This window comes from Syngnathus floridae, chromosome 4 (genome assembly GCF_059516105.1).
Source record: "Syngnathus floridae isolate MCC-2025c chromosome 4, RoL_Sflo_1.0, whole genome shotgun sequence".
Lineage (NCBI taxonomy): Eukaryota > Metazoa > Chordata > Actinopteri > Syngnathiformes > Syngnathidae > Syngnathus > Syngnathus floridae.
The window spans coordinates 7,044,946-7,070,054 of NC_142416.1; the positions used below are offsets into that span (position 1 = coordinate 7,044,946).

The following is a 25,109-nucleotide window of genomic DNA, read 5'->3' on the forward strand; positions in this document are numbered from 1 at the left end:
ATTGACTAAATAGCAGTTCTAGCATTGATCCACGGCATTAATACAGGCTAGTAATTTGTTGAAAGGTCAATTTAAACCTGCATTGAGGATCCTCAAAGAAAAAAAAATTGAAAAAAAAAAAAATTGTAAAACCTTAAACTACTAAAATTAAGATGGGAAATAAGAACAGTAAATCTCTTGCTCTGCTCTTCTTTGAGATGAGAAGTTCATGGCAAGTAGATTTCTTAATTGTATGCAATACATGCTGAAGTGGAAGAAAATGTATGGAGTACAAGAAAATTTGAAATGTGGAAGAAGTAGTAGAAGTGCTAGAGTGTGGTTGAAATCTTCACAAAGAGATGAGAACAAATTCAAGAGACAAAAGCTAGAAAGATGAAAACTGATGAGGTCATAAGTGTTCGTCAGACCAGGACACAATAAGGCCCCTGTGAGCGGGTGCAAGGCCGCAGCTCAAACCGCGGCTCAAGCGAGGGGCAAGAGGAGTTTAATAATAATAACAATAATAGTAAGGTGGCAAATTACAAATGACTAGAGATCAATTTGTGTTACACTAAAGTTAAAATATGCAAATCAAGTGGTAAAGAAATGCAACTTGCTTCTAGAAGATAAATAAATAAAATTAGAATGTGCTGTCCTCGTGTGCATGGGAGGGACCAGCTCATGATCGACCACAGGAAATGGCCAGCCTGTGACGAATCATTGTTGCTGAGACCTACCTTCCGCACGCGAGAGCTGTGCATGTGTGTGCGTATGTGTTAAAGTTAAAGTCCCAAATTGATGAAGATTGGCTAAACTTTTAGTATAAAGAAATTTGCTAGACTGTTGTCTATTCAATTTACACCACAGAACAGAAACAATTTTGACAGATAAAAATGAGAGGAAAAGAGAGAAATCTGTTTGTGAGCAGAAACTAATCCACACTAGTGCATGTTAAGTGTCAAGCCCACATGAGAAATTCGAAGAAGAAAAAAAAATGACAGAACATGCTTTCAGGACTTGGAAGAAGCTAAATTGTGAATTTAAGATTTTGCAATGCTACATTTAATAGGAATAATTGATTGGTTGTGTTATAAGATTATACAAACTTCTAAATGCAAGCTAAATCTGAGAGATTGAGTTCTTCAAATTTAAAAACAAAGAAAAAATTCAGATTAATTTGCCAGTTGTTTGTTTTAGTTAAGTTTTTTTTGGACTGGTGGATTGTTCTACCAGGAAACCTGAATTGAAAATGATATATGAATGTTGTGTGGTGAGCTTGGATGAATTGGGACCAATGTGATAGTATGACTCCTTTTTGGAGACTGTGTGAGATGCATATGATGAGCATTGATGAATGATTGCCTGAATGAGAGGTTGAATGGTTGAAGTCGTTGGCGACTACTATAGAAAATTAGTAGAGCGACTGATGAAAGAGTGATTTTGAGCAGGTTGAATGTTAGAAAGAAACACGTAGCTTTTGGATTGATAATTAACTAGAGAAAAAACTGGAGAACCAGTAACACATGTAGAAGATGTGTGAACTGAGAAATTGAGAAGCATTTGGGAAAGTACCGTAATTGCCGGACTATAAACCGCACCGGATTATAAGCCGCACTAGCTAAAATTCAGGGATATTTCTTTTTTTTTCTTACATAAGCCGCACCGGACTATAAGCCGCACTTGCACACGAGTTTTTTACAAAGAAAGACAGTACATAGAAAGCCTTTTTAACATACTTGAACATGTCTTTCTAAACATTGCCTGTGACGCAGCAGTAGTACCGCAGCAACGCGGAAGTGTGCACGCGAGTTATTAGCAAAGAAAGACTGGACACAGAAAGTTTTTTTTAAAGCTTTAATAACATACCTTAACATTTCTTTCCAAACACTGCCTGCGACGCGGCAGTAATACCACAACAACACGGAATTAACACAGCAAAGTGACTGAGACGCGGCGGTAATGGCGGCGGTTACACAGCAGCAACACGGTAGCACAGCACGAACAGGGCTGGTTAAAAAAAACATACCAGTAAAAGTACAAAAAGAGCCGTCTTCATCTTCCTCCTGTGCACTGAAACCAAGTCTTCCTCCTTAGTGTCCGATTGGAATGGCGTTAGATATCCTTCGCCTCACACTTTCTCAGTCTCTTTCGTCGTCGGTTTTGTGCATTTCTTCGAGTGTGAAGAGGTTCTGTTCATGCTAATCTTATTCATGCACGAAGTGCTACATTATATTAAACTAGCGAGCGACACGTATAGCTTAAAAGCGGCATCATATTCATTTATTTTATCCCCCATAATGACGGTTTATGTATAAAAGCTTCCTGTCTTTGTGTTAACGTGGGTGTGTGCGTGATGCGCGAGACGATCACGTCTTCTTCGGCGCATTATCTCTTCTTCGTCTGTCTCACTCTTGCTTCCTGCTAGAGCGTCCCCTGGAGAGCGGAGGCCGTAAAAATCCATAAGTACGCTCCAGAGTAGACACAAGATAATGTCATCAACATTGACTGCCTTTGGCTTAAAAGCTGCATCATATGCATTTATTTTGTCCCCCATGATGACGGTTTGTGTATAAAGGCTTCCTTTCAGTAATGTCCGTCTTGATCGCGTGATGCGCGAAATGTAAACAAAAACTAGCACGTCTTCTTCGGCGCATTATCTCTTCTTCGCCTGTCTCGTTCTTGCTTCTTGCTAGAGCGCCTCCTGGAGGCCGGAGGCCGTAAAAATCCATAAGTACGCCGCGCCGCCGTTTAAGGTTCAAAGTAACCTTCTGAATAAAATGCATTAAAAGTTCACATTCATTACAACCTGTTTTTGGTGAGCAAAATGTCAGAAGAATTGAATTTAAATGCTGATTGATTGGGTTTTAATACAATGCAGATTACTTCACTGGTTTCTTTTATATCAAACAAGTTATTATCAAACAACTTGTTTGATTTAAAAGAAACCAGTGAAGTGATTAAAAAAAGGAAAAACAAGATGAACTTAGTACAATTACAATGCAGATTGTCCAAACAGCGCCACTGCTTTGTGTAATCTCTGAGTGATATGGCAGAGTAAGAGAAAGGGTTTAGAGCACAGGTGTCAAACTCAAGGCCCGGGGGCCAGATACGGCCCACCACATCATTCTATGTGGCCCGCGAAGACAAATTGTGCATCAAATTCGTGTGTCATTACTAGAATTGCAAATTGTCTTCACTTTTAATAATAGCTTTTTTTAGAAATATTTGACCAGTTTTTACTCGTCTGATTTGAAAACGAGTTATTTGTCAGTTTGTTTTGTAGCTTTTACTGTATATAATAGTGTTAAGAGTAAAAGTGATCAAGTCATCACAAAAATCACGAAAAAAATCTTATATAAGCCGCACCTGACTATAAGCCGCAGGGTCCAAAATTTTGGAAAAAAGTCGCGGCTTATAGTCCGGCAATTACGGTAAGTCAAATTAAATGATGATGGAATTGTATGTAGTAAAGAACGCATTCTCCCAAAACGTTTGTCAAGGTGTGAGGCATGGGCGTTGCCAAGCCTCAAAAGGAGGGAGTGAGTAGGACAGATAGTGGAAGATAGTAATAATACAATACTTTATGACAATGAATTTTCGAATACATTTGGTGTTATACTGTGGTAAATTTTTTGTTCTGGTGTAGATAGGTTAGCAACACGAGAGATTTAGAGGTTCAAAAGAAAGACAGTTAAAAGAAAACATTTTTGATTTGGACAATTGCAGGCTAACAGGAACATGAGAACGATAAGAACTACGAGGTGGGATCCAATTTCATTGGGGAGATTGAGAATTCACAGCACCATACTCTAAGTCACATTTTTGAGCAAGCATGACAATAACATGTGAGAGGTCAAGACATACAGATCAGGGCTTGATGTGGAAAGCAGACCTCAATGAGTTGATTTTCAATAATGATACTGAAGACAACATACTGTCCGATTAAATTGGAACTATAGATAAAATGTAGCTCAAAAAATAGGATGAGTTGCAGGATTTACAATATAAAAACGAGACCGCTGTTATTAGAATAATTTGAAGTTTGGTAAATAAATGTTACCAGCAAATTGATGGCAGCAGCTACATTTGGAGATATTCTTACAAGTTTGACGTCCCAGCCTGTCATTCTCAGTGTCAGGGTCCCTGAAACCCAATCCGAGTCTTCGCCTGCAGCCGTGAACAACTACAAAATGGTGCCTGGCTCTGAAGCACCTTTGACCTTTGGCAAAGGACAAGAAAAGACTCCTGTGCTTGGAGGGGGACAAGTACATTCCGGAGGACAGACAACATCCTCGGGGACGAGAAAAGACAGTGAAAAGCGGAGGAACTCACAATGATGAAAATTGACTCATTTGAACAATGGACTCATTCAAGAGTGATGGATGGGGTCGCTCTGAAGCAACAACAAAAGAACACCAACTTGAGAGGGTGACGTGCGGCAAAAAGATATGGACTTGGAGTGTCCGACAACCAAATCGCACTCCTTGGTACGGCGTTACCAAATTTGGTGAAGCTTGGTTCAAAGTGGAAGGGAGATTCATTGTGCACTGAGTTTGACAGAACTGAGGAGATTTGATAAATAAATAAATAAAAATTTGACAAATACGTAGGGCTACAGAGAAAAGCATTATAATCAGAGATTGAACGGATTTGGATAAAACAAATAGGCTAAAACGGTAGGAAACAAGAGCAAGATCTGATATTTTGGCTCATCAACCTTAAGACGTAGAGGTCGAGTTATATAAATTTTAGAACAGGACATTTGGCAGTCAGGAGGAAGCTAGGTTGCTCAATGTACCTACTCAATACAATAGTAAGGTTTTTTGTACCACAGTGGAGGTTGGATGGTCAGAAAGTTAGGTACGTTCAATTTTTGACATTCACGCAATCATGCATAGGAGTCACAAGGCGACAGTTAACAAGACAATGACTGCAATAGGGGCCACCTACGACTGCACCGACATGAAAAAGTAGAAGTGAGAGAGCAGAGTATGGGATTGTATGCTAAAACGTCTGCTATACAGTTACCGATAGGAGATTCTATCAAAAGAAGCTACATGAGAGATGGATTAGAATCCCTTTGTCTGTGTGTTCTGTTTGTGAGTAATCTCTGTAAAATTGTGACAGTCTTGTTGTCGTTCGTCTGAACTTTGTATGCCGTTTTGTGTATGTGTGCGTGCAGATGTGTGTGTGTGTGTGTGTGTGTGTGTGTGTGTGTGTGTGTGTGTGTGTGTGTTCACACCCTGTGTGGGTACGAGCGTGTGAGGAGAAAGAAGGCATGGGTAAGACAATCTCTTTCAAACCAGGAGGCAATAAATGGGAACGCCCCTGTCATAAATAGTTTTTGGTTAAAGGGAATCATTAGGAGGTGTTCAAACTCTTCCCGCAAACACTCCTATTTACCAGTTAAATGGGCACTACAATTGACTACGAGAGTTGCAAGCAACAGATAAAGAGCAGTCCTTGGCAGATTATATGATCAGGACGCTCAAACTGTGTCAAAGACAAATTTACTGCCACTTGATCTTTCCTCCTCACAGGTCGACAACCCCATCAATCCAGGAGACTGGGTCTACATCAAGGTCATCAAAAGAAGGAACTGGGCCAGCCACGACGGGAGGGACCATTCCAAGTCTTGCTGACTACACATGTTGCATCCAAGGTTACAGTACCCACAAATGCATTAACGACGACTGCTCTCCAGGAGGAAACTGGATGGGAGCTTTGGACATCACCGCTATGTGCCAGGATGGGAGAGCCGTTTTCAAGGTGTAAGGGCTCTACTACCAACATGGCTGCACCATCGGACGGGACCTACTTCATCCAGAAGTTTAGAGGCACTGCCTCACCTGCATCCTATGAGTGCACGTGCCTGTTCAGTACGGATCATGGTTTTGTGGTCACAAGAGTTGTCCGATGCTGCCTGCCAACTGGACACGAGTGTGTGCGCCAGTGTGTGTGACAGACCTCACCTACAGACTAGAACATCATCAGCTGACGAAAACGCGAGCACATATACAACTTCTTAGACGTGACAGATGTGATGATGATAATGAGACGTGGATTGCGTAGATGGTGTTCTGTTGAGCATGTATTACGGACACTTGTTGATTTGACCATCGAAAATGCTTCGCAAGTGATGGATACAATGATGTACTGTTTCTGTGTTTTTCTTTTTCTTTTTTTTATTATTGATAGCATTCTGGTCGCCTGTGGCAAAGGGGCCGTGTAAGAATTTTCCTGCTAATGACATCTGACCAGCAGGTTTTTCGCTTACACAATAAGTTTGATCTGGGGTGTTGAGGTAATGCCTCATCTTCACTGGAAAGTGTTGCTATCATTGTTTGTTGTTTTTTATTTTTCCTATTCTTCTTTCTTGATTATACATATATATGTGTTTTTTTTCTTACTTGTCTTTGTTATTTGGGGTAGCATAATCATATGATAAAAAAGGAGGGAGATGTTAGGGTTTTCCAGGTTATCTTTATCATAGGATTATGTTGGAATGCAACAGGTAATAAATACCTTACCTTGTCCTCCTTATCACAAGGTCATAAAACATCCCCTGACATGTTTAGACTAGAGGACAAGGGCTTTAGCCAGTTTACCCAAACCCCCACTCTGTTTCTCTTAATAAATATCCCCTCGCAGGAACGAGGGTTCAGACTTCATTCTGGAGCGAGTGAACTCTCCACCTGCAGGTGTCCAAAAAGACTTACTTGTCTCCCGTGTGGTTCTTGCAAAATAAGTTGGAGTGAACAAATCTCTAACAGTACAGAATAGGGTTTCACTCCTAAATGCAAGTACTAAAAGCCACACTTTTCCAAAGCCTAAGATCTACTGCTGATTAAACTCAGAGACAGACATGCTCTGAAAATCATTAGGTAGTTGCAAGCTGAAAACGACCATTTAAAATCCACTTGCTGCTGGGTTGAATGTCAAAATGATGTGTAAATGCTGAGAGGGGAATGAAGAGACTACTAGCATCTGTGTAAACTCTTGATGAATAACATATTTTTTAATGACCCTTGGGATCTCTGCAGTTGACACATTCAGGGTGAATAAAAAAAAAAATGCAGCAGAAGCCAGTGCCAGTGTCAAAATGATGATGCAAATACCAAATGCCTCTGACTGCATGGGTTGAGTTTGAGTTGCCTAAAGCATGTCTCAGCTATCAGAGTCTTATTGAACGGTTTCTTGATTTGTAACTGGTCTTCATTATTTAGGTGTATTTAATCAGTCAACTCAATCTACGTGGCTGCTATTTGTCTTTTTATTTATCATACCAAATTGATTGCGAGCCAGATACCTCATATAGTGTACACAGTGTCATGAACAATGTAAACCGATAAAATAATTTTGAATATAGGAATGGGTACTGTTGGAATTTACTTTTTAAGGAATTTACATTTATGCTGACCATGTCCCTGATGGTCTCATGCACGGATGTCAAAATCATGGCCCGGGGCCCAGATACGGCCCACCCAATCATTTTAGGTGGCCCGCGAGGACAAATTATGCATCGAATTCATATGTCAATTCCAAAATTTCAAATTGTTTTCACTTTTAAAAAATAGAGATATTGTTAGCAATTTTCATTACCATTCTTTTTTTTTAATAATTTTTATTTTTAAACATTTGATTTGATTTCAATATTTCATTTTTAAATATTTGAACAATGACTAATAATTGACTAATAAAAACTGGTCTTTGTTTTGAAAAATAGTTATTCATCAGTTTGTTTTTGTAGCCTATACTATATATACAAGAGATGTTCATACATTTATTTGGGTTGACAATTTTAATGGCCCTTTGAGGCAAACTATGACTATGATGCGGCCCATGACAAAAATAAGTTTGACACCCCTGGTCTAGTGGTTAGGATGCGGCGCTCTCTCTGCCGCGGCCTGGGTTTGATTCCCGGTCAGGGAACCAGATGCAGCCATAGGGGGGCACAAGCCAGTGTCTTCCCTGTGCCGGTCCCAAGCCCGGGTAAATGCAGAGGGTTGCATCAGGAAGGGCATCCGGTGTAAAAAGATGTGCCAAAAACTTCTCATGCGGACCATCTGAAAAACAGATGGTTTGCTGTGGCGACCCCTGAACGGAAAAGCCGAAAGGAGCCACCACATTAATGCTGATCATAAGGTAACTGTTGGACTGTTTGCAATAATTACCGTATTTGCCGGTGTACAGGTCGACTCGGTGTATAAGTCGACCCCCTAAAATTCGACGGAAATTTACGATTTTATGATATATCCTTTGTATAAGTCGAGCTCAATTGTTGCATTATATTAAACTTCAAAATTCAATATGCGAAATTTATTGACGAAATGTGTTCAAATTCTGGGAGGCCGTGCGCATGCGGCTGTTTATAAGCACCGCGGAGGAGATCGCGGCCGGCGAGCTCGCGCACGCCGCCCGGCACCAACGGGAGGCCGGAAATAGCTCCAAGCCGAGCGGATCGGCACTTTATAAGCACCGCGGAGGAGATCGCGGCGCCTCATTGGACTTCCAGCGGCCGGCGAGCTCGCGCACCCACCCGGCACATCCGGGAGGCCGTGCGCACGAGCCAAGTGGCCGAAAATAGCCCCCGCCGAGCGGATCGGCTGTTTATAAGCACCGCGGAGGTGGTTGCGGCGCCTCATTCGACTTCCAGCGGCCGGCGAGCTCGCGCACCCGCCCGGCACATCCGGGAGGCCGTGCGCACGAGCCAAGTGGCCGAAAATAGCCCCCGCCGAGCGGATCGGCTGTTTATAAGCACCGCGGAGGTGGTTGCGGCGCCTCATTCGACTTCCAGCGGCCGGCGAGCTCGCGCACCCGCCCGGCACATCCGGGAGGCCGTGCGCACGAGCCAAGTGGCCGAAAATAGCCCCCGCCGAGCGGATCGGCTGTTTATGAGCACCGCGGAGGTGGTCGCGGCGCCTCATTCGACTTCCAGCGGGCCGCGCACTCGCGCACGCCGCCCGGTTCAAATTTTCTAAGTGCAACGCACAATGAGATGCATGAGAAACGGCCTTGGTTACCATCACATTTGAAGCGATGAATACGAAGTTAAATTTTATGACTCGGTGTATAAGTCGAGGTCGATTTTTTTCGGTCGATTTTGGATCGAAAAAGGTCAACCAATACACCGGCAAATACGGTACTTTTCATTTTAATTTACTGAGAAGGTCTGGGGAGGACAAGAGAACTTCTGTGTTTGCAGTCCAGCTGAAGGACATCAAACCATCCACTAATTATACTCATCTGTGAAACTTCAGCCTTATGAAGAGAGGACACAACCACTCCTGAATTATCGCCGCAGCAGGAATGGGCTGATCAATGACGGCCAACAACCAAGAACACACACACACACAAACAGCAAAGCACGCCCTATTGTTGAAATGTTCTGTATAAAGCCTGGGTCAGGGAAATGTGTTTTTTGTCACCTTCGCAGTTAGGGAAGGATGTGACACGGAGCTTCGCTTAGAGAATTGGCTTACTGTTAGTATTCGAATATTTTGATAGGAATACATACTTTGTTGTGTTGCTGATGCGATAGATGAGTGTGTGTGTTTATTCCTGCACCCACTCAATGAGCACCTCGGAACTCCACAAAGGTACAATGACTTTATTAGTCAATTGGTCATTCAAAAAGAGTAGATTTTTCCACCTTCAATACCAAAGATGGTACTTTTTTGGGTATGAATTGGTTTGGTTCAGTACAAACGAGACCCAATTCAAGTGAAATCAGTGCCGTGTTTCACTTCTGAAACACATAATACATTGTGACTGTGCAGGATTTTTCAAAATGTTAATTTTCTATGGTGTACTTGAATCTTGCAGTGTACCCACACCATCTTAATGATGTCACTAACTCATGCCTTCGCAATGTACCATATTTATCAAACTATAATTCGTGTGTTTTTTCATAGTTTGGGTGGGGAGAGCGACTTATACTCATGAGCGATTGATACGTGTAATTATTCACAAATTTTTACTTGATCATTAACACATTACTGACTTACTAGTGTAGTTGATCACTCCACGTTATTTTCACTTCAAACCGCATGAGGGCGCACTATGGCTGTGGAATAATTGGAGCCTCACTGACAATGAGTTCCACACACTGACTTCCGGAGTCAGGAGATTTTATGATTTGGAGTGACACAGATGGTTTGATAAACTTGTTATTTATGTTATAATTACTTAATATGTCGTTTATTTAGAGTAGCAACGTCTATGTTGTTAGACTTCAGTCGTTTCCGATTCTCTGGCAAGACCGTGAAGGCAGCGGGGGGGGGGGGGATCCAGCGATCCAGGGTGCTTTTGCGATGGATTTAATGATTTGGAGTGACACGGATGGTTCGTTAAAATTGTTGTTTATATTACATTTATTTGATATATCTAGTCTGACATCAGCGGCGCACGTAGTTCCGGAGTCAACAGCCGTGTGTTGTATTTTTTTAAGTGACACAAGACGAAGATTCCGATGGATTTAATGATTTGGAGTGACATGGATGGTTCAGTAAAATTGTTGTTTATATTATTGTTATATAATATATAGTTTATATATCATTATATGGGCCTGTGGAATAATTTGAACTGCAACTGATGACGAGTCCAATGTCAGCAGTGCTCCACACACGCACCGTTGTTTACATAAAGGACGGAGAATTCGATTGATGGATTTAATGATTTGGAGTGACACAGATGGTTTGATAAAATTGTTGTTTATATTGTGGAATAATTTGAACTGCAACTGACGACGAGTCCGACGCCAGCGGCACGCTGCACACGCGGCGTTGTTTACATAAAGGACGAAGAATTCGATCGATAGATTCATTGAGTTGGAGTGACACAGATGTTTGATAAAATTGTTGTTTATATTATAGTTATTTGATATATAGTTTATATATCATTATATGGGCCTGTGGAATAATTTGAATTGCAACTGACGACGAGTCCGACGTCAGCGGTGCGCCGCACACGCGGCGTTGTTTACAGAAAGGACGATGAATTCGATTGATGGGTTCAATGATTTGGAGTGACACAGATGGTTTGATAAACGTATTATTTATGTTATAGTTATTTGAATAACTGTTAATGTTACGTCAAGCCCGTTCTCAGCTCCTCGTTTGTGTTCATGTTACATTAGCATACCGTATCATTTAGCCTGTTTTTACTGGTTCATGTCTGTACTTGGTGTTGGATTTTGTCAAATAAATTTCCCCCAAAATGCGACTTAAACTCCGATGCGACTTATACATGTTTTTTTCCCCCTTTGTTGTGCATTTTATGGCTGATGCGACTTGTACTCCTGAGCGATTTTTAGTCCGAAAAATACGATACATTTCCAAGTTTGGAAGTGGATGAGATTTGTCAAACCTAAACAAACATCATTGATGTCATTGACGCCGCTAGTTACTGTGCAACATCCCAATCAATTGGTGCGGGCTAGGGTTAGGGTTAGGGTTAGGGTTAGGGAGGACACAGCGGGTAGCATTGCTCAGCTATAGCCAGTGCCAACACTGACTGATCCTTTACCACCAAATCAGATCAAGCCGGAAGGTGTGCAGCTTCACCACCACTACAATACACAGTTAAGTAATGTACATTTTGTTTTAGAGCAATACTTACTGGTGGCCATATTTATTTTTTCATATGAGTAAAATCGTGAAAGCTTGTGACCAAAATATAGCAGGCATTACGAACCACTTTGGGTACATTCATTCATAATTTATTTTTGTTCTGTGTACAAATTATTATTGCTTAATTTCCTTGTATCATTAATTGCCAAGCGTATTATGTAGTAGTTTTGATTATTGTTTTGAATTGTAAAATGTTAAACCTTAAAGTCAAAGTCAAAGTCAGCTTTATTGTCAATTTCTCCACATGCCAAAGACACACAAAGAAACCGAGATTTCGTTCCCCCCTATCCCACGGTGACAAGACATGGCTCACAACAGACAAACAAGTAAACAAGTATAACAAAAGCGTGCTGAATAAATAATGAATAAATAACACAACAATAAATAAATAAATAAATAAATAAGAGGAGCAGGAAAAAAAAAAGGAGCAAGTGCGCGTACAGCAGACATTCCCGAAATTAGCGCAACAGTGCCGCACGCTACGCAGAAGGGGGTAGCGAGTTCAGGGCCCTAACAGCCTGGAGATAATACTTCCTCTGGTCATGTTATCTAAATTCATGATGGGTTTTTTTGTCAAAATGTACATCATCAAGATTAATGAGTTATTTTTTTTTTTAAATTGATTGAAAACTCTTGTCTCTTTTTTTTAATAAAGATTTCAAATCAAATATCGTTCGATCTTACCTTCTGATCGTGACTGTAGGCTAAGGCCCAGTCCTCCTCAGTGGGGTGGAATAATAGGCTTAATATGTAGAAAGCGAGGCGGTACTTCTGGTAGCTGGCTCCTTCATCAGAGCTGATTAGCAAACTGCTTTCAAACTCAGGATCAGTCAACACCATAATCTGATAGAGGGGGGAGACAAAAGTTAAGAAATTATATTGTTTGTTTTTCTTTCACACAGAAAAAATAAAATAAGGACCAAAACTGTGCAAGTAAAAAATGGTTGGTCAGGGAGGTGCTTGGCCAGATTGGATGTGTTCTCACCTCGAGCAACAGTAGTTTTAGTTTTTGCTACACAGGGGCATGAAAATGAATGTAATTGTTTATTTGCCTCTAATAAATCATAATAATGACACATTTCAATAATTCATATTTAATCAATAAATTAAACATTTGATTAATCATATATCTATTAATTATTTAATGGTGCATTTAATTATTTAATTTGATATTCATGTAGTTGTTTGATTTATTTAATTTCACATTTAATTAATAAATGAAATTCATGTATTTATTTATTTAATTTTGGCACTTCCGCTAGTCCTCCATATAAGACAAGCCACATGCTTCATTTAATAATCTGTGCTTTAACAAAAAGACCATCACGGTAAAGGCTGTATGTATTGATGTCTATGCCGTACATGTTTGTTTTATACAATACAATACAATTTAACTATATATATATATATATAGCTCCATTTACATAACTGCAGCTGTAATGTAGCACTTCACATATCGCAATGAGACAATCACAAAGACAGTGAAAACAATAAATTGAAACAGAAAATATACATTACAGTACAGTAAATCAAAGGACAAAGAAAAAAAGGGGTCTTCAAACGAGTTTTAAAAATGGACAGTGAGGGGTCTTGCCTAACATTCAAAGAGAGGTCATTACAGAAAGAAGACTGGCAACAGAAAATGCTTGATCCACTCTGAGGCTCCGTTTAGTCCTCTGCACCTCCACCTTACTTAATCCCCATGATCTTTCGCCATACATTGGCCAGCAGCAGAGCCCAGGGTGGTTTAAACCATTGATCCATTTCTTGAACTGGTTATTGTTTTGGTCCAATTTTAAATCCATCCGCTCGTGTCATTCTGTACTGCAAACTAACCGTAGATTGTGTTCTTGGCTGGTTCCAACAAATGATCAAACTCCCGTTGATGGCTGTCGTTACTTTGTGAAAGGCTCATCCTCCTTTAGCAGGAAGTGGGATTACTTAGTTGGAAGCAGGATTTCACTTTAACATTGATTTCCCTCACAAGTTAGAGATGACGAGCACTGCCATCAGTTGCCATGTAAACAAAATAGTGTTGTCACACATCTCATCTGAGTCTGCAAAATAATAAATCGATAATTGATATGCCATGCCCAATCTTTTTTTTTGTGCACAGCACTAATATATAGAGATAGATAGATAGAGAGAGAGAGAACGAGAGAGAGAGAGAGAGAGAGAGAGAGAGAGAGAGACATTACCAGCTATGTATTAGTTTAAGTACAGTGCTGTATTTGAGTGATTTGTGGTCACTGGTTCGTCAAGGTAACAAATAGCAAAAGATCACTCATTTTATCCTCGTGGGATATAAGCTTTCTTTGTCATGCATTGCGCCAAGCTAAAGGCTAATGTCCAACAAAGTGCTGGAAGCAAGCGCATAAAAAAAAGGCACATATGGCATTTTCCATTTTTTTTTAAATGATGTTTTTTTATGCATTTACCTATAGCACTTGGATGGACTTTGGCGTTTAGCTTTAAAGCTTATGCCCCTCATGTCAATCAACCACTAATGGCATTGTAAATAGTTAAACCAAGATTCACTTAAGACCACCCCCTCATTTAAACATACTTTCCTTATGCATTGCAGAAAATGTTATGCAAAGGAGAGGGTGGGCCTAAAGGTGTCTTGGCTTGAACTATTTGCCTATTGGTTGATCAAAATCCACTCTGTATTCCTGCCTACCTCTGAACAAGAGTAAGTATAAATAATATATAATAAAGTTGTTGTTTTTTTGCCTCAATCGTTATTATCAGTTCAGTTAAAAGATCCTTCATTCACTGAATTCTTTATCCCCAAATGGGAAACTAACCCTCCAAACATGAGTGAAGTTTTGCAAGAAAAAAAATTGTTTTATAGTTCGAACATTAATACTATAATACTAACACATTCTCTTTGTAGCTTATTCAAATGAATACAAGTTCAAAACTGGGTGGGCTCTCACCACCAACCTTTTGATTAGGAGCCAAAATGCTTATCAAATTCGGCCTAAGAGTAATGGAGCTGAGTCTAGGGTGTCACTCTGAGATTAATTTAGCTTGCCAATTAATGCTAAAATTCAGGGATTGATCTGAGTGCTGTGCATAAGAGTACGAGTTGGTAAATGAATTGCCTCCTGCTCAGCCACCGTATCAATTTGTATAGGTTCAATCTACAGTCAGATCTGTGTTGTGAACCACATACAGAATCTTGCTTTCAGAGAGGATAAACATCTCTGGGTGTGCTCAAACCACCAACCTTTCGGTTAACAGCCGAATGTGCTAACCAATTGCACCACAGAGACTTGCTACTGTATGTTTAAGTTCAATGTATACCCCGCCTACCGCCCTAAAACAGCTGGGTTAGGTTCCAGTATACCCGCAACTTTTGTACGCCCATGGGGCCGTTTAATCCGGCCCGCCAAACCTGAATAAATTATATTATTGAACTTTTTTTTGGGTCATTTTCAAAGTCGAAGTCAAAGTCTGCTTTATTGTCAATTTCTTCACATGCCAAGACACAAATAAATCGAAATTACGTTCCCACTATCCCGCGGTGACAAGACATAGTACACAATATACTTACAAGTAAACAATAAATAAATAAATAAATAAATAAATAAATAAATAAATACTTATTTTCCGGACTATAAGTCGCTCTGGAGTATAAGTCGCACCAGCCATAAAATGCCCCAAAAAGTGAAAAAAAACATATATAAGTCGCTCCGGAGTATAAGTCGCATTTTGGGGGGCAATTTATTCGACAAAATCCCACACCAAAAACAGTCATGAACGAGCAACAACAGGCTAAACGATAGCAACAACAGGCTAAACGATAGGTATGCTAACGTGACAAACACAAACAAAGAGCTGAGCACGGGCCTGATGTAACATATAGAGTGATTAAGGACAACTATTACATGAATAACATGTTTATAAAACCAGTGGTGTCACTCCAATTCATTAAATCCATCGATCATTTGATACGATAGCAACAGGCTAAACGATAGGTATGCTAACGTGACAAACACAAATGAGGAGCTGAGAACGGGCCTGACATAACATATAGAGTGATTTAGGACAATCATTACATAAATAACATGTTTATAAAACCATCGGTGTCACTCCAATTCATTAAATCCATCGATCGTTCTTTGTCAACAATGGCTGCGCGCGGCTGAGGGCGCTTGCACTTCAAAATATTCCACAGGCTCATGTAACGATAGATAAACTATATTTCAAATAACTATAATATAAGCAATAATATTATCAAACCATCCGTGCACTTTAAATCCATTAAATCCATCGATCAAATTCCTCGTCCTTTGTCAACATCGCCGCGCGTGCGCCCTGACGTCAGCCTCGTCTTTATTCCACAGATCTACTATATAACTATATTGTAGCGTTAACAAAGTACAAGGACAGACGTGGGTTTGGTAAACGGCTCTTTATTCCACAAAACAAACTTCCAAGCGTGTGGCGGCGTGGACTTCCAGAGACGATAGCTCCACGGCAGAGGACCGGGCGTGCGTAATGGCCATGTCCGAGCCCCATGCACCGTTCGCGGACAGCCACTCGACCGGGCGTGCGTAAAAGCCATAATAGTTTTTCATAGAAGTTTTTCTTCTATGTCACTCCAAATCCTTAATTCCTTTAAACTCTTTGTCCTCCGTGTCACTTAGAAATGATCACCGCTAATGATGCCAGTCGTCCTTACGTGGGTCGCGCCGCGCGGTGCCCATGACGTCACTTGAAATAGTAATCCATTGGTACATCACGGTTCTCCAAACTTTCTTTCTGCTGCTCGATTACTGTTTTCAGCTGCATATTTTACAACTTGAAGTTTGTAACTTGCAAAATATGACTTTCTTTTTGGTGCCATTTTTCTTAAGGCCACCCAGTTGATGAGTCACGGCCAACGGTGAAATTTAAAGCGCCCTCATCCAGTTTCGTCTGAAAATATTTTTTTTTTCGGATGTAGTTTTTTGTTTTGTTTATTTGGTTGTTTTATCAAAGACAAAGTCTGCTTTATTGTCGATTTTTTTTTTCACATACCAAGACACACAAAGAGATTGAAATTACGTTCCCACTATCCCTCGGTGAGATAGTACACATATCCAAGCAACACAAAAAAAACCAAGAAGGCATAAACAATGAATAAATAAGAGTGTTGAATAAATGATAAATAAACAAATAATAATAAATAATAATAATAAATATAAGAGGAGCAAACAGACAGTGGACTTGGATATGGTGCTTTAAAGTGTTAATTGCTTTATTTGATGTTTTCTCTATTTTTTATGTTTTGAATATGTTTGTCAGGTTCAAAATCAGTAAAAAGGATCAGCAGACAAAACCAGTGAGGCAGAATGTTGAGTCTTTTCTCGCGAGGAGTGCACCCAGACTTACAGCAGTCCGACTACACTAAAAATCTGTTTTACACTCCTCGCTCTTTTTATTTGGAAATGCCCTACCCACAGTGTGAGACGATTAGCCCTTAAGGGGGGGGGAAAGAGATTGTGGCTTCGTCTCGTAAGAAAAGAAACAAAAAGTAACGCACAAACTGTTGCGTGCAGATATGGCTATATCAGCAAAACAGTTTAAGCGATATCCCGAGAGATAAAAAGAGAAAGTGACGTTCTTTAAGGAAGATCAGAAGGTTCATGACGCATCGTTTGACGTGTTGTTTTCACGATCTGTTCTGGTGGACGCTGAGCTGTCAGCAGCATCTTGTTTGACACAACCGTCATTTCGCCCCTGACCCAGCCGTAATCCTTCTGTTCTGTTGTACAAGATAAGAATAAGCAAGGCAAAGCAGCAAGCATACTGAACAGTAACATTGTGAATAAGTACTCATTAGAGAACGCATGATAACATATATATACAATTTTTCTAACAATGTTCAAGATAAAGATATAAAAGCATGTTAAGTGATCAACTATACTAAAAATAACATGGGAAGTGGTCAACTGTACTTTTAAGTGATGTCTTAATAATCAAGTAAAAATTTGTGAAAAAAAAACATATATAGTATAAGTATAAGTCGCCCCCCCCACCCAAACTATGAAAAAAACCGCGACTTATAGTCCGGAAATTACGGTAAATAAAAAACAAGAAGGCACAAACAATGAATAAATAAGAGTGATGAATAAATGATAAATAAACAAATAACACAATAAATAAGAGGAGCAAAAATGGAGCAAGTGAGCATACAGCAGAAAGTACAGGACACTACGCAGAAGGGGGAAGAGAGTTCAGGATCCTAACAGCCTGGAGAATTAAGCTGTTGGTGAGTCTGGTGGTGCGGGAGCGCAGGCTCCTGTACCTCTTCCCAGAGGGCAGAAGATCAAACAAAGAGTGAGCGGGGTGACTCACATCACTCACAATCGTGGTCGCCTTGCGGGTGAGATGGGAGGTCTAAATGTCCTTCAGGGAGGGGAGTGAAGCACCAATAATCTTACCAGCCGTGATCACTATGCGCTGCAGGGCCTTCATGTTATATTCAGAGCAGGCACCACCCCAGATAGCGATACAACTGGAGAGGACGCTCTCAATGGTGCCACGGTAGAATGTAGTCATGACGGCCGGAGGAGCACTCGCTCGCCTGAGTTTCCCCAGGAAGTACAGGCGGCGCTGAGTTTTCTTTGCCAGTGACGTGGTGTTGTTGGACCAGGAGAGGTCCTCACTGATGTGCAACCCCAGGAATCTGGTGCTGCTCACTCTCTCCACCACAGCACCATTGATGGTCAGCGGCAGGTGTTGGGTGTGACCCTTCCGGAAGTCAACAACAATTTCCTTGGTCTTGTTGACGTTCAGCAGGAGGTTGTTGTCCCTGCACCACGCGGTCAGAAGGTCAACCTCCAACCTTTACTGAGTCTCGTCGCCCTTGGTGATGAGAGCCACCAGAATCGTGTCGTCAGCAAACTTCACTATGCGGTTGTCGCTGTAGGTCGCAGTGCAGTCATGCGTCAGCAGGGTGAAGAGCAGCGGACTGAGCACGCAGCCTTGGGGGGCCCCCGTGCTCAGCGTGATGCTGGCGGAGATTTTGTTGCCAACACGTACCACCTGAGGCCTCTGACAGAGGAAGTCCAGTAGGCAGTTGCAGAGGTAGGTACTGAGGCCCAGCTTGCCGAGTTTGCAGATGAGTCGTTGTGGCACAATGGTGTTGAAGGCAGAACTGAAATCCACAAACAGCAATCTCACGTACGAGTCCCTTCTCTCTAGGTGGGTGAGGGCCGAGTGGAGGGCAGAGCAGATGTTATCCTCAGAGGATGCAATTAGTATGTTTCCCCAAGAGATGGGGAAGCGCCCGCCCGCGCATTTACTCCCGGAAGCCGTGTCAGAAAGCTCGGTGCACACTCACAAGTGCATGTACGTACTAAGCAGTACGGACCCGGCGCACTCCGCGCTCTATTTCCATCAGTGCCGAATTTCGAGTGTGAGCTATGACGTCAGCATTTTTGTAATTCGCGCGCTGAGCTTTCAGATACAGTTTTACGTTAATGCCACCCACAAACCTTCCCCTGGAATCCTTCCACTAAAATGAGTGGCCCGAGGAAAAGAAAGGTGGACACTGAATGCCGAGTGTTTAAAAAAAAAAGAGAGGACAATTTGGCTCGACCTACTTGTGTGAGCAGACGTTCCGCCACATGGACGTCAACAAAGCCCATCACAGCTCTAGGTTAACGGACCGACACCTCGGCCCTATCCTAAGAATTACCACAACAAATTTTACCCCAGACCATGATGCACTAGCAAAAAAGGGAGCTCAACAATACTATTGATTTCTTTATTACTTTATTTAGAAGTATTCTTTCACTGATTCTTCAAAATGATGTATTTGGTCAGAATGTTTGCCGTTTGATGTGATTTTGCCTCATTAGATAAACATATTTCATAAATCTGACCTGCAGGCGCTGAAGTGATGGAAACTATTATTCATAATAACAGTGTCACATTTAATGAGAGTCACTGATAGTAGTTTTTTGGTGAAATATTTTTTCAATGCTGTTAATAAATGCATTTGTTTTCAAAAAGCTTTTTTGAATATCCATGCTTTACTACCTACTAAAAGTACAAACCTTTTATGCAATGACCTTTACATGTCATTTCTATTACTTCACACAAACACTACATCCATCTGCTCCTGGTTCGGCCCCCCGATCAAAATTTAGAACCAAATTCGGCCAGCCAGTCAAAACGTTTGCCCACCCCTGGGCTAAGGGGTTCAGAAAATGGATGGGTGGAGTGATGAATGTGACTAAACTTTTATAACCTAGACATTAGAGAACTACTCGTAGTTGTCAATTTGTGAAAAGCATTACCAGTTTGACATACACATGAAAAACAAATTAATTACAATGATGTTTAATAGTATTTTATTACACGCCAATGATATTCATTGATGTGATGACACTGGTCATGTTACTCAAAATATCACAGTATCTCACAATAATTACAAAACAAATATCAATATGCAAAATATAAAAAAGTAGAAAATGAATCATTCTTTCTGTCACGCCCGTACTAGAGCACACTCGGCCGGCAACTTCCCTCAGCCACATCCCTTCATAACCGTAATGTCTGTCACCCGTTCCCTCTTGTTGTTTCATCTATTTAAACCCTGCCCGTGTGTTCCTCCTTGTCAGTGTCTACTGTTGTATCCCGTCTGTGTCCGCGCCTAGTGTTCCTGTCCTGCTCGTCTATATGCCCCCGGTCATGCCTGGAGGCTCACAGTCAGAATCTGTTCCGTGTCCGAGTGGACTTCTGTCTGTCTGTTTGCTGGCCGTGAGTCTCTATCCCGTCTGTGTCTTTATTTGCCCACCTACCTCCCTTCCAACTCCCTTTCTCCTTCAATAAACCCTGGTTCAAGCTGCATTTGGTCGCCCCGCTCCATTCATTCGTAACACTTTCAGTTAGCGGTAAAATCACAAGCTAGATTTATGGTCTTTCTTTTTTGTGTATTTTATAGTTTTTTTTGTATGTAACCTAATAAAACAAGATTATAAAGTATTTTATTATTTTATAAATTAGTAATTCATTTCACAATGATGTGTTAATAAATCAAATGAAGCGAGAAAAAAAATTACTAGGATGCCGAAAGAGTACCTTTTAGGGAGCTGAGCCTGAGAAAAAAAATGCCTCTCAAAAGGTGCCATAAATCCCCTCACTATCAGAGAGAGAAGAAATGTTCTGGATGAATTACATCCATCACACCGGATCAATTAGACTTAGTGGAGTGTCTGATGGCAGGTTAAACAGAGCTGTTGTCACAATATGGCCCTTAACCATTGATCAAATCTTAATCACCCACATTTTGCTGTTGTGTTTTCATTGTCTTGCTTCCTGAATTACATTTTCAGTAATCATTTTATAACCATTTTTTTTAATGTTGGTCTGTAAGTACACATATAATGTATGAACACTTATGCTTGTACTAACTCGGCCGGCAACTTGACCGGGACAGGTACAAGTCCCGGATAGATGGGAGGTTGGTCACGATGATCTTTTCTGCAGTCCTGATTGTCCTCATTGTTTAGAATCAGCTATTTATGAGAGGTAACTGGCAGGACTTCCTTCCTCATTGCCTGCATTTATGTCAGCGATAGGTCACACTCTGGCTTACACATAGACAAGCAAAGGACGCTAAATTTCTACTTCTAAAAATCGATAGTTCCGCTGTGCAAAACTGGACAGTCATTGGATAATTGCTGCTCTTTATCCCGCCCATCTGACACTCAGCGTCGCTTGCGGTTTATGGGACAATGACTGGCCCTGATGCTCGGTTTCTGCATGATGATTGGATGGTCTGCCCAAGGCGGTGCTCAGCTTCACTTCATTTGAATGCCCTGATAAGAGGTCACCACACCACTGACATGATATGATTGAAAGCCCATCCATTTTCATCTAGGCTTGAGGACAGCATCTTGTCTAGGCTACCATTCCTTCTACTGGGACCTCATGGCATCTCTCATTGGAGACTGATATCAGAGCCCAAGCTTTGTGGCTAGGTGAATCTGACTATATATCTATTTGGAACCTCTCGACTTCACTCAAAGTTTTTCATTTCATGGACGAAGCATGTTGCAGCACTCGCATTGAACTTTGTGATAATGTGTTTGCATTAAACCACTGACATGAGAGTTATGTTTAGATGTGTGTGGGAGACTTTAGTATTTGTTATCTTCTAAAACTATTAGAAGGATCACTGCAATATTTAGGATTTTGTGGACAGTAACAAGCTATAGAGTAGCAAGACGTTTTTCTCAAAATTCAAAATTACTACATTAAAACCACCAATTCAAACTTTGACACACAAAGTGGATAATGTTGCATATGTGTGAGAAAAACACAACGGAGCCTCCTGCATTGGTGACATAACTATTTATAACTGAAATATAGTGCATTAACCAAGGCTATATTTCTTCAAATCAATCTGTTCCAAATTTTGTGAGTGAGTATGTTCATGAACCAAATTTTTCACTGTATTTCAAGAGAGGTAACTAACTACAATTTAAGAAACAGTATCATGCATATTTTATTCCTTCTAGATTTTTGTGGCAGATGGTAGAAAATAAATATTTTATATCTGAACCTTTAGACTATCATGTCGCTAACGTTTAATTGTTAATTGAAAAAGCTTTTAGTCAGCTTGTGAATTTAATCAATGATGAAGTTTCAAACATTCATTTTTGTCTTTACAAATAATGTAATCAAACATGGAGCATCTTACCTTTCTCTTGTTGGTTGGACAGACATATAGGTAACTCAGAACAGTCTTGGATCCAAGTTTGTCATTCATTTTCTCGTATGTGGAGCCAGAGTCCGAAGATCTGAGGAGCCCAAAAAAGTGAAACATAGTCAGTAAGTTCCAAGAACCTTAGTTGCTCAACAAACTAAAGGTGGATTAAATAATAAGTGAAAAAGATACTAAAGATTTACTTTATGTTTGGCAAAAATTAAACAGCATAAAATAAAACAACCTCTTTCACAGGGTTGAACCATCTTAGTAATGGGAAAGATGGGTGGTTTATATCAGGCATCTCACAAAAACTAACCCTTCAAAAGTGTTTAGGGGCCAGTATTGTGAATAATTACCGTATTTGCCGGTGTATTGGTCGACCTTTTTCGATCCAAAATCGACCGAAAAAAATCGACCTCGACTTATACACCGAGTCATAAAATTTAACTTCGTATTCATCGCTTCAAATGTGATGGTAACCAAGGCCGTTTCTCATGCATCTCATTGTGCGTTGCACTTAGAAAATTTGAACCGGGCGGCGTGCGCGAGTGCGCGGCCCGCTGGAAGTCGAATGAGGCGCCGCGACCACCTCCGCGGTGCTTATAAACAGCCGATCCGCTCGGCGGGGGCTATTTTCGGCCACTTGGCTCGTGCGCACGGCCTCCCGGATGTGCCGGGCGGGTGCGCGAGCTCGCCGGCCGCTGGAAGTCGAATGAGGCGCCGCAACCACCTCCGCGGTGCTTATAAACAGCCGATCCGCTCGGCGGGGGCTATTTTCGGCCACTTGGCTCGTGCGCACGGCCTCCCGGATGTGCCGGGCGGGTGCGCGAGCTCGCCGGCCGCTGGAAGTCGAATGAGGCGCTGCAACCACCTCCGCGGTGCTTATAAACAGCCGATCCGCTCGGCGGGGGCTATTTTCGGCCACTTGGCTCGTGCGCACGGCCTCCCGGATGTGCCGGGCGGGTGCGCGAGCTCGTCGGCCGCTGGAAGTCCAATGAGGCGCCGCGATCTCCTCCGCGGTGCTTATAAAGTGCCGATCCGCTCGGCTTGGAGCTATTTCCGGCCTCCCGTTCGTGCCGGGCGGCGTGCGCGAGCTCGCCGGCCGCGATCTCCTCCGCGGTGCTTATAAACAGCCGCATGCGCACGGCCTCCCGGAATTTTAACACATTTCGTCAATAAATTTCGCATATTGAATTTTGAAGTTTAATATAATGCAACAATTGAGCTCGACTTATACAAAGGATATATCATAAAATCGTAAATTTCCGTCGAATTTTAGGGGGTCGACTTATACACCGAGTCGACCTGTACACCGGCAAATACGGTAATACCCTCCAAATAGCTGAATCAGAAATAAAATGACGCGTGCAATAAAGTAAAATAAAAACATGTGGGCATTCCGGACTCCAAAGGCTTTAATAATGTAGTTGTGAGAATGAGCTTGTTAGCTGGTCTGGTCCCTCAAGAGCAGTGATTCCCAGCCACTGTGCTATAGAACATTCATGTCCTGCGATATCATCACGTATGCCACACGAAAACACATTTCACTGAATTGGTTGGAAAAAGACAATTTACTATTACTACAAATAATGTATCTTAGCCAGCAACATATTGTGACAGGCAGCACAATAAAATTGATGAATTCCACTCCATAACAGAGCATCCAATCAACCTGTGTGTACACCTATTCCTATTCATACAATAGAATTATATGTTCAATTAAAAAGGGCCAGATTCCAAACTAAGTGCATACTAAGTGAGTAAATTGTAACTAGATTCTCATTGTCATATTCATACGTACAACTGAATTATATATTTGTATTCACTTAAACAGGCCCAGATTCCAAAGTGCATATGTGAGTAAATTGTAAATAGATTCTCATTCTTTCACTATACTGTACACTATTATTTTTTGAAACATATTATTTTTCTGCCAGCTTCTGCAGCCGGGGATCAGACTGCCAAGGTCCCTGCCTTTGGCCGCCGCCCAGCTCACACTGCACCCGACCCCTTTGGCCCCTCCCACAGGTGGTGAGCCCATGGGAAGGGGGACCCACGTTTCCTTTTCGGGCTGTGCCCGGCCGGGCCCCATGGGCGAAGGCCCGGCCACCGGACGCTCGCCTTCGAGCCCCGCCTCCAGGTCTGGCTCCAGAGGGGGGCCCCGGTGACCCGCGTCCGGGCGAGGGAAAACGAAGTCCATTTTTTTTTTTTTTACTCATCATAAGGGGCTTCTGTGAGCCGTGGTTTGTCTGGCCCCTCACCTAGGACCCGTTTGCCATGGGTGACCGTACCAGGGGCATGAAGCCCCCGACAACATGGCTCCCAGGATCATAGGGGCACGCAAACCCCTCCACCACGGTAAGGTGACGACTCACGGTGGGGCAATCACACTCCTCATGGATGGATGGATATTATTTTTATTTTGATGGTGTGGCGGGAAAATATGTGCCTTGCCTCAATTAATGTTCCGATACTCTGTTCCAGAGAACCTCAAAAAGGAACTATTTTCACAAATAAACCCCAAACTCATCTTTAACTTTGACATCAACAGCACAGCATTGACAAGTTACATCTGTTTTTTGTGATGGGTGGTTGGAGGGGTTGTACCTCGAGAAAGATTCGGAATATAAAAGTGTTTAACAGAGGCCAGACCTCAGGTGGGCCCAATTCTACCAGCGCAAAGTCTATCAAAATACGAAAAGAAAGAAAGCTCCACCCAACTGCACAACTAGACTGCACTTTGCGCTAGACCTGCATTCAGACGGAAAACAGGGCCCTATTACTTT

The 25,109-nt window shown here is 41.7% G+C and overlaps 1 protein-coding gene, 1 long non-coding RNA gene and 1 other non-coding gene across 4 annotated transcripts in view; 1 reads left to right on the forward strand and 2 right to left on the reverse strand.

Moving 5' to 3' along the window:
• LOC148398651 (uncharacterized) overlaps nt 1-6,522 on the forward strand; it is a 31,385-nt gene extending 24,863 nt beyond the window's left edge. For both annotated transcript variants that reach the window (XR_015858243.1, XR_015858244.1), the window contains one exon: nt 5,520-6,522. This is a non-coding gene — a long non-coding RNA (uncharacterized LOC148398651). The remainder of the gene's footprint in view (nt 1-5,519) is intronic.
• Nucleotides 1-25,109, reverse strand: part of sorcs3a (sortilin related VPS10 domain containing receptor 3a) — a 296,809-nt gene that overhangs the window by 140,272 nt on the left and 131,428 nt on the right. The window contains exons 3-4 of the mRNA XM_088374786.1: nt 22,315-22,414; nt 12,294-12,452 (exon numbers count right to left, since the gene is read on the reverse strand). Coding sequence (XP_088230912.1) covers nt 12,294-12,452; nt 22,315-22,414 — 259 coding nt within the window. The remainder of the gene's footprint in view (nt 1-12,293; nt 12,453-22,314; nt 22,415-25,109) is intronic.
• On the reverse strand, nt 14,814-14,887 carry trnan-guu (transfer RNA asparagine (anticodon GUU)). Its single transcript has one exon. It is a non-coding gene; the product is annotated as a tRNA-Asn (tRNA).